Here is a 12,002-nt window from a genome sequence, read left to right as displayed (position 1 = left end):
TTGTCTCAGGGGTTCCCTCAGTGACAGGGGTGACAGGTGCTGACTGAGGTTTCTTTTTGGGGATAAACTCTTGGCTAGGCTTGTAAGGGCCTCAGGGCCATTAGCCTAGTAACCTCTTACAATCCTATGATTTGCCTAAATCCTACATTTTGAAAAAATGCATTATTTTCATATTTACAATAATAATTACAAAACCATTGTATATATATCACCTTTTATAAACTATCAGTTTGTAGCTTCCAAGACAGACACCAAAACTACCAGGAGTGTTGCACTTCTGTCTAGTACAAATAGACAAATGTTTTGGTCAACATCTAGGGAAATATTGAGTGTTTTTCATGTTCTTAATTATGCAAATAGTCACAGTTTTCTATAAATATCTTCAAAAGCAAGCAACAGGGACAGAACTGCCATACTTTACATGAATGCTCAGAAATGGGGAAACACAGATACTGCTGATATGAATAAGAGTCTAATTTGAATAATTACTGAAGTATTGCATTTTATTTATAAAATTTTACACAAGTTTACATTTAGTGTGTTTATAATTATTTATACCAGTATGAGTTGAAGAGCCTTATAAACATTACCAATATAAAAGATATGTTTCTGCTAAAAATATTTGCTGTCTCTACTTAAGTGTTCTAGAACTGAAAGCATCTGTTTGTACTCTTAGTTTATAACCTGACTTTGTTGAAAGCCTCAGAATACCATTACTCCTATGAGGATGTGTTAACGTGTAATGTTTGCACAGCTTCTATGAAGGCAAATACTTCAGCAATCGGTATATTTTTAATGTTTTTGTAGAAGACATTGCCATTTCATCAAAGCATATTTAGTTGAGATTAGGTAACAGAAGGAAAGTTTAAGTAAAACTGGACTGCTGTTTCTCTGAGGTTAAGCAGGGTCAGATATTTAATATGCAGAGTGGATCAGGGGCACTTAATTTGCATTAACTTGAGCAGGTAAGTTTTCATTAGAGTTTCATTTGGATGGCTAGTCTGAATTGAACAGGCTGTAGCATTTGGTTGTAAACAAATTGTTCCCTATGAGACCTTTTGTATTGATTTATTGACATGTCACTGACCGACAATTACCTCTGTTAGTATGCTATAACTCAAACCTGAGTGGAAGCAACCAGCCCTGATTTGCTACAGGGCGAATTGTGTTTTCTTTTTTAAGGAAACGGTAAAATATATTGTAGAATGTATAATAAAGGGAAGAAACATTTAATGTCTGTTGGTACAAAGACATATGATGTAAATGTTTTGACTTGGCTTTTCTGTAAATATTTGACCTGATGTTAACTTGAGAATTTGCATCTAAATAATGCAACATAACAACTACAAGCATAAGTGTAGTAATTGGAATGGCACATCCTACATCCATGATTACTTGTCAGTTGGAACATTTTCCTCTCTTTCTGGAAAACTGCACTGAGCGCTTGATTTAAGCCCTGATTTCATGCTAGCCCTTTAGTACTTCAGTGGATAGTTTCCAGAAAAATTTATATGAACTTTTACCTTTCCTTCTGTACGGTAACATTCCATTCAGTTATAGTAAAGGGCTTGCAAAGTTCTATTTTCTCATTTAATTCATCATGGCAGTTACAGCTTATATATTAGTATAGATGCTTCTAATGCTACATTTGTTACAATTGGTCTTCTCTCATGGCCACCAATGTCCAAAATAGGTCATAACTGACTTCACCACTTTCAAGAACAGGATATTATCAAACTTTATTGAAGATAAATATATTTCCTTCATACCAGCACTTATCAGACACACAAAAAGAGTGGACTTTATTTTTATTTGTATAGTATGAACATGTGTGTTAGCTCCTTTTGTCTGACTTTATTTTTCAGATAAAGCTATTTTCTGTAGGTTGTAGTCAGTGTCCTGCAGAACTATTAGATGGGACCTAGCTCTGGTCACGCTATTTGTAGAACTGTGGTAATATCACAAGACATACATATTGCTGTCTGGTTTAAATTAATGAAACACGTGAAAGTAGGATGAAGTTGCATGACAGGTTTATGACAGAGTAGTCTGACATGATACTGTACAGAGATGCCATTGTTTAGAAATCAGTAATTGTTATGTGGGGCTGCACTAACTTTGCTATGTAACAGCACTAATCTCAGTTTCACGCACCTGCTGAAGTTATGTCTGAGGCTACTAAGTTGCAGAGTACTAGGTTCAAAATCTATTTTACAGCATTCAGAAAAGTTTGGTCAGGAAGACACTGGCTACTGCTACATGAGGGTGTTGCGTCTGCTAAAATGAAGACTGACTATATATTCCCCTGTTGTGACAAAGGTTCACTATAATAAGAGAAGTTCTGCAGCAGTCTAACAAATTCAGAGTCTGTGATCAGAAAATTCTCTTTTCAAATTCAGATTGTAAGCAATATTGCACACACACCTGCAGGCTTACCAAGCAGTTTTGTCAGATGAGGAGAATCTAAGTTTTTCACAGCAAATGTTACTACTACAATTACTACTTCTACTATTACTCGTTATCTTGTATACACTGCCAGTTGATAACAAGTGAACTGTAGAGATAGGAATTTCATACATAGAATGTGCAGAGCTGCAAATGTGTACATGTTTCTCTGCTGTACTTAGGTATTACTTCCAGGTTAACAGATGCCTGTCTTCTGCTGCTAAGATCTGGAACAGCACAGTCGTGACCTTCGGGGGAAAAAGTGATCCTTTGTGATCTGCTGCATTGCCTAGTTGGAGTCAGAGTCTGACATTGATGATGAGTGATCTTCAGTCAAACTGTTCATGACCTGCTGGAGTGGTGCCAGCTTTCCATCAGGCTGTACACGCATTGGCTGGATCACCTTGTCTCTGAAAAAATATAAATAAATAAAGTGCATCAACTGAATTTTATGTCCTTTATTTTATTTGATTTCCAAATTGAAGAAGTATAAAAAAAATAATAAGTACAGCAACTGAAATTTTTGTCCTTTATTTCCTTCAATTTGATAATTGATGATATACTGAATAGAAATTTTCTTTTAAGATTTATATTTGAGAGACTGCAAAATACAAAGTGAAACAGGAGGCCATCTTTTCCAAATACCATACTTTCTTCTTTATAAAACATATTAGCACTCCTTTAGAGTATGGCATGTGCTTATATTAAATTAGTATATTCTTTTTAAATTAACATTTTATTCAACATTATTTAACATTTTCAAAGAAAATTTAGAGAGAAGTTGAACTTTGGAATGTTATAATGGCCAGCTAAAAACAACCAGAAATCATTAGATTCAAGTTTATCACTGCTACTATTGAAGTCAGTAAATTCAATAACTGCATTTCTGTATCATAACAGACACGAACATAGAAAAGCAAGGCAGATATATATTACACATACATACAGATATATAGACAAACATACACAATGGTGTATATATGTATGTATGTGTATGAGTAGAATAGATATAGATATAATTATACGCCTTTAAAATTGTGCATATGTATGGATGTATTCATTCCATTTGTTGATTGGTATAATCCAACTGAGATGAAATCCATTTCCAGTGGAGGCCCCTGGGAGAAAGGCTCTAGGTATACACACAGTTGAAATAGAAAAGATTTATCAAACAAATGAAATTATACAGATAAAGTAATGGTAGCTATACAATTAATATACAGCCCTTATGATAACACATCTGAAAGTATAATTATTTATGTGGAAGGGCATAAGCGGAGAATGAGAGAGAAAGACACGCTGAAGTAATAAGAGGAGCAGGCTGTCGAGCAAAGGAAAAATATAGAAGCATATTGGCAGAACTGTAGCAAAAATTAACAAATAGTTTACCATTTATTTACGGTAAAACAAAACTCAAACTACCAGAGGCAGAAAATAGTAAAAAACACACAACAGAGCCACAGTCCACAGCTATACAAATTTTACTGATGCTTCCTAGTACCGCGGCTGTTTGCCTTCCAGGGAACAATCACATCCTTCAGATAGCCTTAATTATATAATAACCTCAATTGTCCAATTACACACAATTTGTTAACACACATTTGACCCACCATCCAGTACAACCAATTTTTTATACATTGTAATGGATTTTAAATATTTTATATATTTTATCTAATAAAACTTCCCCACCAACAGTTGAAGAATACATATGCACTTTAAAAATTAGGTTCAATATATTCATAATTATTTTTTTCACATATTCAAATGCAATAGGAAAATAAACACAATAAAAAACATACACGTTTTGTATCCTATACATTTAAATCCAACTCTAAATTCAAACCATTAGGCCAAAAGGTTTTGTAATTAATAATATATTTAGTCTCCATTTTCAATAAAACTTATGCAAAATCTACCCCCTATAAGGAGTATGTTTTGGCCAAAACACTAAAAAAGAAACTATTTGTTAAACCAACATAGTAGAGTGAAAATGTTGGGCAACTGGGCTGTCTAACCTACCATTTCTAATATCTGCCAAATGGTCCATTATTCGCTTCTTCACCACTCTTTTAGTCTGCCCAGTATACCATTTTAATAGGTTCACAACCACATCCTGTAATATATACTACTCCACAAATATTGCAGTTAAAAAAAATCCATGGCCTTGTGTTTCTTACCATTGATCCTATTTCCTGCCAAAGGTTTAACTGTGGCAAACAACCGCAGTACTAGGAAGCATCAGTAAAATTTGGATAACTGTGGACTGTGGCTCTATTGAGTGGTTTTTACCATTTATTTAGGGGATCAACTACAGTGACAAGTCGAACTGGAAAGTTAGGTAGGCCTTTACTTTGTGCTGGAATCTATTGTGATTAGGTTCCCATCTAAGATCTGGATATAAAGAGATCTAAAGTTTGGCAACACGAATAAAGAATAATGACTCAACATAGTGGTCATGTGATTTGAGTATATGTATTAAATTCCGAGACTGTGATCTTGGGCTCCTGGTTAGAATACATTTATTAATAATGGTAGAGAATGTCGGGCATTAATTAGGTTTGTGGTTTATGTACTTCATGTTTTTAGTCATTTTCTGACTTTAGCCACTTAATGTTATGTGGAGTTAGGGGTGTTTGCAGGAAAATTAGCTATTTTGTTATAAGTCATTTCTAGTTTATGTATTTGTGTTTTAGAGCTAATGAGAAATATTGATGAGGGATACAAAAGGGTAGGAAGGAGTAGTGTTTATGCAGTATTTAATGGTGTTATTGTAGATGGGTGAATCTTAGATATGTAGCACATTCCAATTATTTGTGTGTTTTTATGACAACATTATCTATGTCTTTATAGAAACTTAATTTGTGATCAGTAATGACTTTAAGCAGTTTAGTATGGGTGACTGGTTCAGTCTGGATATTTTGTTGAGAATTAATATAAATGTTTCCAGAGACAAAGATATTTATCTTTGTTTCATTAGGATTTAGGATGAGTTGGGATTCAGCTAGCCATTAACATGGTGAAAGGATTCCTGACCAAGTGCTGTAACTGGCTAAGAGAACTGGCAGAACAGATCAGGTAGAAGTCATCTGCATACTTAATTAAGTTAAATTTTAAAGATGGCAGTGGACAATGGGGTCTAAAAGAGATCCCTCTATGATCATAGGTGGGAAATGTTTGTTACTAATTTACTGCTTGGGTCAACTAGTGAAACAATACCACTTTGGATCACTTTAGACTAGTGCTGGAAAAGTCCATTTTGGATGGAGAAATGAATGGGATTTGGTACCAAAGGCTATGGAAAAATCAATAATTATAGAAGCAGTAGGATGTTCATTATTTTTATGATGGTAAATAGTATTGAAAAATAATAATGTTATTTTGGTATAGTGCCCTGGATGAAATCCATGTTGAGTAAGTTTCAAGTTGTTCATTGTATCATGATGCATTTGTCGCTTTTGTATACATTCCTCAAGGATTTTTGAGAGGAAGGGATAAGATGGCAACAGATCTATAGCATTTAGATTGATTTGAAAGCCACCTTTGTGAAATGTTTGTATTTAAAATTGTTTCCAAGTCTTAGGAACATATTGTTCTCTAATGGATCTATTGATAATTATAGCAAGTGGGTATGCTATTGCCGAATTAATAGCATCCAGATCTAAAGAGGTCATTATCCCTTTATATACAGCATTGATTAGGTCAATTATTGAATATAGTGCCCCTTTGGGATGTACCTCCCTACAGACAACCCTTGAGTTTCCTAACTCAGATCACTGGCTTAAAAACCATAACGTATCAGAAAAGACTGGGAGCACAATTCCTTTATTAAGCACCTTTTAGACTCCTGAGGGGAGATCTGTGCTTTGCCTTCTATGCCATTAGGAGTCCAGTGGTCCTAAAACTCTTGTACCTCTTGTATCTGGTAAAAGCAGAAATCTAAGTCTTCATCAGCAAATAAATAAAACACAGAGTAAAGATAGGTTAATTCTACAACACCGCCCCCACGTCTGGAACAGACTGATGCTGCAAATTAAACAGTGTGTGGATGATTAGATGGTTATTCACAAATTCAACTCTGCTGACTTGCCTACCCCTCCTTGAAAAAGGTATAGTCTAAGGGTGGACACTGGCAAGGTGTAAATGGTCTGGGACTAGAGAGGAGGGCTTTAATTTTTGTAATAACATTTTTATTTGGTTTATACTAACCTGATGGAGGTTAAAATGACCACCAGGAAGATGAGTGTGAGTAGTAGATGAAATTATTTTAGATTGTGCATTTAAGTCAGTGATATCCACAATTGTTTATTAAATATTGAAATTATATTTTTGTCTACTTTATGAAGGAATGGGTTTGGTGTAGATTTTCTTCTAGATCTGTGAAGTTTATTGATAGTGTCCCAGTACTGTTTGGGATTAGTTTTGCGGACGTTTATTAGCAGATGAACGTAGGACTACTTGTGATAAACAACAGTTTTAGTGTAATTTATGTGTGTAATATGTGCTTTCATTGGCTTGGTTATTTCGTTTTGTGCTGCAGCAATTCATCCACTTGTTGTTTGTTTCATGTAATATGTGCTTGTCTAATTTGTGTTGTCTGGTGTGTTTTCCATTGTGTCCATGCATTGTCTATTTTTACATTGTTTAGTGTTGCACGCCATTGAAAGGGCAGAGGTGTTTCTGACTGTTTTTCTTTGTGGAGGTGTCAGTGAATTTAGAACACATATAAACGTCTGATTGTAGTATTGTGCTGTTTTGTATAAGGAGCAGCATTTAATAGGGAATCAGTTGCATTGTTTCATTGTGTCATTAAACATAAACTTATTAAAGTTTTTCTTATAATGTATCCAGCTGAAGATTATATGCTTAGTAGTCTTTTCTTGGCCCGATTATGAAGGTTGAAATGAGGAGAGAATGTTTGTGGTTTGCGTACTTAAAATCCAATCAATAATACTTTGTTTACCACTGTTTTGTCAATTCTAGTTGGTTATATGATTGAGTAAAACCAAACAGCTTAAGATGAGAAAGAAGCTTGTTAAGATTCCTTAGGATTGTGCCAGCTTATACTACCATTACCAAATAGTATAATGTTAAGTTTAATGTTTTCTGAGATCCATGAAAGTATATCTTCAAGGGTGGAATTATTTTTGATGGAGGACTGAGGTGGGAGGTAAATGATAGCTCTCTCTCTCTCTCTCTATATATATATAGATATATATATATATATCGATAAACAGTTATTAATTGTTAGGTGTGAAAGAGTTCATCACTGTCAAAGGCATGGAAGGGTAACTACGTGATTTGAATGTTAAGACTGAGACTATCATACAGATTCCACTACCTTTCTTGGAATGTCTAGCTATTCTGATAATGTTATACTCTGGAGGAAACATTCCTTCACTGGAAATGGGAGGTTTTAGCCAGGTTTCAGCAATGGCTATAATATCGGGTTTGTGATATTAAATCTAAGTGTGTAACTCTTTTACGTTGCTACCAAAAGTATGATGTGTTTTTCACTCTGCAGCATTTGGATTTGATGTTAGAATTTGTTTTCAGTTACAGTAACTAGGATTTTAAAAAATCCCCCCCCCCCATAATAGTAGGTGAACAGACATTGGCAAGAGGTACTTTAGAAGTTTTTGTTTTAGTTTGTCAGTTTATTTTGTGGATTTATCACAAATTAATTGGGGAGAGTAGTAGTTAATAAATGGATTACAGTTAACAAGCAGTTTGAGAAGTATGTAGAGTTGTAGTTAACCAAATTATGTGATGGCAGTTGAGTGGTGAATGGCAGTCTGCATCCTATGTTAGGAGTGTTAACAGCCGTGAATGTTAGTAGTTTGTTTGTATTTGATGCACTGTTTAATGAAGTGCTTTGGTGTTTACTGTAGAGCTGCTTTGTTAGTAACTTTAAAATATTTTAGAATAGGACTGAGGAAATGTCTAAGTTACCTGTTTGTTTATTATTCTTTAGTAAACATGTAACAGAAGCACAAGAGTAATTGTTTAAAAGCTGCTGTTGAGGTAAATATGATTTTACAAGTGATGGAATAGTTTATAATAACACAAGTGGGTGACTGCAGAAAGGTACTGTTCATAGGCAAGTACTAGGCTGGCTGTCCTAGAAGTACATTTTCAATCTAACTAATTTCCCTCAAAGAAGCAAATCTAAAACCTTGTACCTTGTGTCTGTAAGGTAAACACCTTAACTATTATGCGAACCCCTAATTCGTATAAGATATTAATACCGATTTTTTTTAACCATTTGGCATAATGGTTAAGGTCGTTGCCTCCCATGCACAAGGTACATTGTTTGATCCTGATGTCTGTCAAATGCCTGTATGGAGTTTGCATATTCTCTCTATGAGGTTCTTTTGAATGTTTTCTTATGTTTTCTTTTTTTTTGGGGGGGCAATTTAGGTTTTATATGTGCCAAGGCTGTTTCTCTCTGCTATATGTGTAGCATTGCTTCAACATTAATATTTTCAATTTATTTGGTTTCTGTGTTGGAAGTCAACAAATGTGAATGTCGATGTAAGCTTAGATAATCATATACTGTCAGTATGGCCCCACGACAGTGACCTATCTGGATATGTGAAGCCTTCCCCCATATTAATTTCAGATGAGGGGGAGTACCAGCTAAACAGGTAAACTGTAAAGCTCCACAAAGGGGGAGCCACCACTGATCCTGGGAACTATCGACCTATTAGCCTGATGAGCCTGGTCTGCAAGGCCATGGAACGTATCATCATGGAACTCATAAACAAAGACATTGGTAACCTCCAAACTCTGGATCCCACCCACTTCGGGTTTGTGAAAGGCAGATCATGCCTCCTGAACCTGATCGACTTCTTTGAGGCAGTCACCAAAGCCATGGATGAGGGTAAGGTGGTTCACACAGCCTATCTTGACCTCGCCAAGGCTTTCTACACCATCCCCCATTCTGGAAATATAGCTAAACTCACTAAACTAGGTATAAATCCCTATGTCACAAGATGGGTTGCCAACTGGCTCACTGACAGAACCCACACTGTAAAAGTTGCAGACTCCAAATCTGACCTCTAAGCATTGACAAGCGGAGTACCACAGGGTTCCATCCTGGGACCTCTCCTGTTTGGTATCTACTTCTCTGAAATATAGGCTAACACAGAAGGCCTCTGGGTAATGAAGTTCGCAGATGACTGCAAACTAGGAGACATAGTCAAGTCCCCAAATGATGTGGACATCCTACACAAGGGCCTCACTGAGACAGATGCCTGGTGTCAGAGCCATGGCCTCAAGCTCAATGCCAAAAAGTGCAGTGTCATCCCCTTTGGTAAAAACTCTGTACCCATGAACTACCACATAGGCAGCAATCTACTTAACAACGAATGCGTGATAAGAGACCTTGGGACCCAGGTGGACAGTAGTCTCTCCTTTGATAGTCACATCGCCACAGTAGTCAGGAAATCCTTCTATGTGGCACACCTCATCATAAAAGGGTTCTCATCCAGGAAAAAAGAGGTCATTGTTCCCCTCTACTCATCACTCATTAGACCCATTATAGAGTATAACGCCCCTTTTGGAATGTACCTCACAAGACATCTGCAGCAGCTGGAAAGGCCACAGAAGTACCTCACAAAGAGGATTACTGGCCTCAAACAAATGCCCTACACTAACCGCCTCAAAAAACTCCAGCTTTAGTCCATAGCATATCGCCTATTCCGAGTTGATCTCTGCCTAACATATAAAGCTATGTCAAACCCAGAGCTGTTGGACATGCTACACCTAAAGAAATCCCAATCCCTTCGAGCTACACGCTCTAGGGACCTAAACCTTGTCACCACAATAAACAGGACATGCTGGAGGGATAGATTCCTGTCCCAGAGACTTCCTATACTTTGGAACAAGCTACCCATCTATGTCAAGCAAAGTTCTTCATTAGCACTCTTCAAGACAAATTTGATGAGTGGATGGGAAATAGGAAATACACCCCGGGGATGACTTCTGTGTCTCTGCTAGACAGTGGCACAGGAAAATAACTTTCTTGGGTGGCGTAAGCTATGGAACCTTGCTGGCTAGGCTTATGTAGGCCCTTGGACCGATAGTCTAGTACCTACCTATGAACCTATGAACCTATTTGTGTTTCTGAAATACTGGATTTTGAGTTTTACTTTGTCCAGTACTGGATCTGCACTTTCTAAAATTATCTGTAAATGTTGCAGTAAGTAAATGATTCAATAAATGTGCATATGTTTTCTTTATGTTACAAAATATTGTACATTGCTCTTAGGCCATTTTGTGTAGTTAAAATACACAGTAAGTGGAGATGGGAATTAGACATTAATTGCTTGGATTACCATCCAGTGAATTAGATTTTGAACATAGAATTGAGACATGCCCAAAAATACATATCAAAAAAGACAAAAAAAATCAAGCTAACATGATCAGCAAATAAATCCCTTACTGCAGAAGGTAACTGTAGATTAGAATTAGTAGTAACAATGCTGATGACAAAATGCTGGCAGTCTAACAGCACACTTTGGCAATGAACTCCAAATATATATCCTATTACTTCCATCTATATACTATGGCATTGTGCACAGAGCACTTAACTACATCAACAGTCAAAATCAAAGACCACCCACCCAAATGTTAGTTTTGTAATCTGGGAAGTTTCTACATTATATAAAAAAAAGCTTACAGGGGTTTTGTATATTTTATTAAATAAAAGTACTGGTGAAAATACAACATACGGGTAATCACAAAAGATTTTATAATTTTGGCTGCAAACATTAAAGTTTTTGCTTTGCAGTATTTAATGTCTTTCTAATAAATGGATTATTGGATTATTGTAAATACAGGGATACATATTTCAAGCATGAGCATTAATGCCCTTCTAGCTTGCCGATATTCCAAAATAGTTGTTCCCATAATAAGTATACAGGCTGTTCTTAAAAATATCTAAACCAATGCTTGCTTTAATGCAGTTTGATAGTCTGCTCCATGCATTATCTGCTCTCTCAGAGAACCAATTAGTGCACTTCTCATTCCTATAAAATATTCTACATAGGTTGTCTGATGATTCTCTACTACTTTTTGATAACCCCGAACATTCCTAGAGATAGTGGTCTCTAAATGCCCAATATACCCGAATAAGATCTCCTCTTAAATATCTATAAGAGACACTGTACAAGTTCAGATATTTTAGTCTTCCATAATAACTTAAATGTTCACATGCATGGATGCTCTTGGTATATGTCTGTTGTACTCTTTCCATTTTACTCATGCTTGTTTTCTTATAAGGTTTACATAAAAAAATAATTGGCTTCAACAATTGGCTTAGTTTCTGGTGTCATCCCAAGGGGATCTAGTATCTGTCTGCCTGGGATGACACGGCTGATGGGCCTTGATGCTTTGCCAGAGATAGCCTCCTGTCACCCCTGGGATTCCGGATCCTGGCCAAGGCTCTTGCCTCACCCATTGTGCCTTTTTAGGCAACGTCCCAAAGACAAATCTTCCAATATAAAAGATCTGTCAAAAAGCAAATTGAAGGTCATGTTACTTAACGCTAGGAGCCT

At 36.1% G+C, this 12,002-nt stretch overlaps 2 protein-coding genes across 2 annotated transcripts in view; one reads left to right on the top strand and one right to left on the bottom strand.

Annotated features, from left to right (window-relative positions):
* Window positions 1-12,002, top strand: part of SIRT3 (sirtuin 3) — a 714,236-nt gene that overhangs the window by 692,615 nt on the left and 9,619 nt on the right. The window lies entirely within an intron of this gene.
* The window catches only part of RIC8A (RIC8 guanine nucleotide exchange factor A), a 669,567-nt gene continuing 659,581 nt past the window's right edge, over window positions 2,017-12,002 (bottom strand). Inside the window, exon 10 of the mRNA XM_044082820.1 lies at window positions 2,017-2,855. Within this exon, the coding sequence (XP_043938755.1) occupies window positions 2,735-2,855 (121 nt within the window). The 3' untranslated portion in view covers window positions 2,017-2,734. The remainder of the gene's footprint in view (window positions 2,856-12,002) is intronic.

This window comes from Protopterus annectens, chromosome 9.part0 (genome assembly GCF_019279795.1).
Source record: "Protopterus annectens isolate FY-2018-M chromosome 9.part0, PAN1.0, whole genome shotgun sequence".
NCBI classification, from domain to species: Eukaryota; Metazoa; Chordata; order Ceratodontiformes; family Protopteridae; genus Protopterus; species Protopterus annectens.
This window is presented reverse-complemented; position numbering and strand designations above follow the sequence as displayed.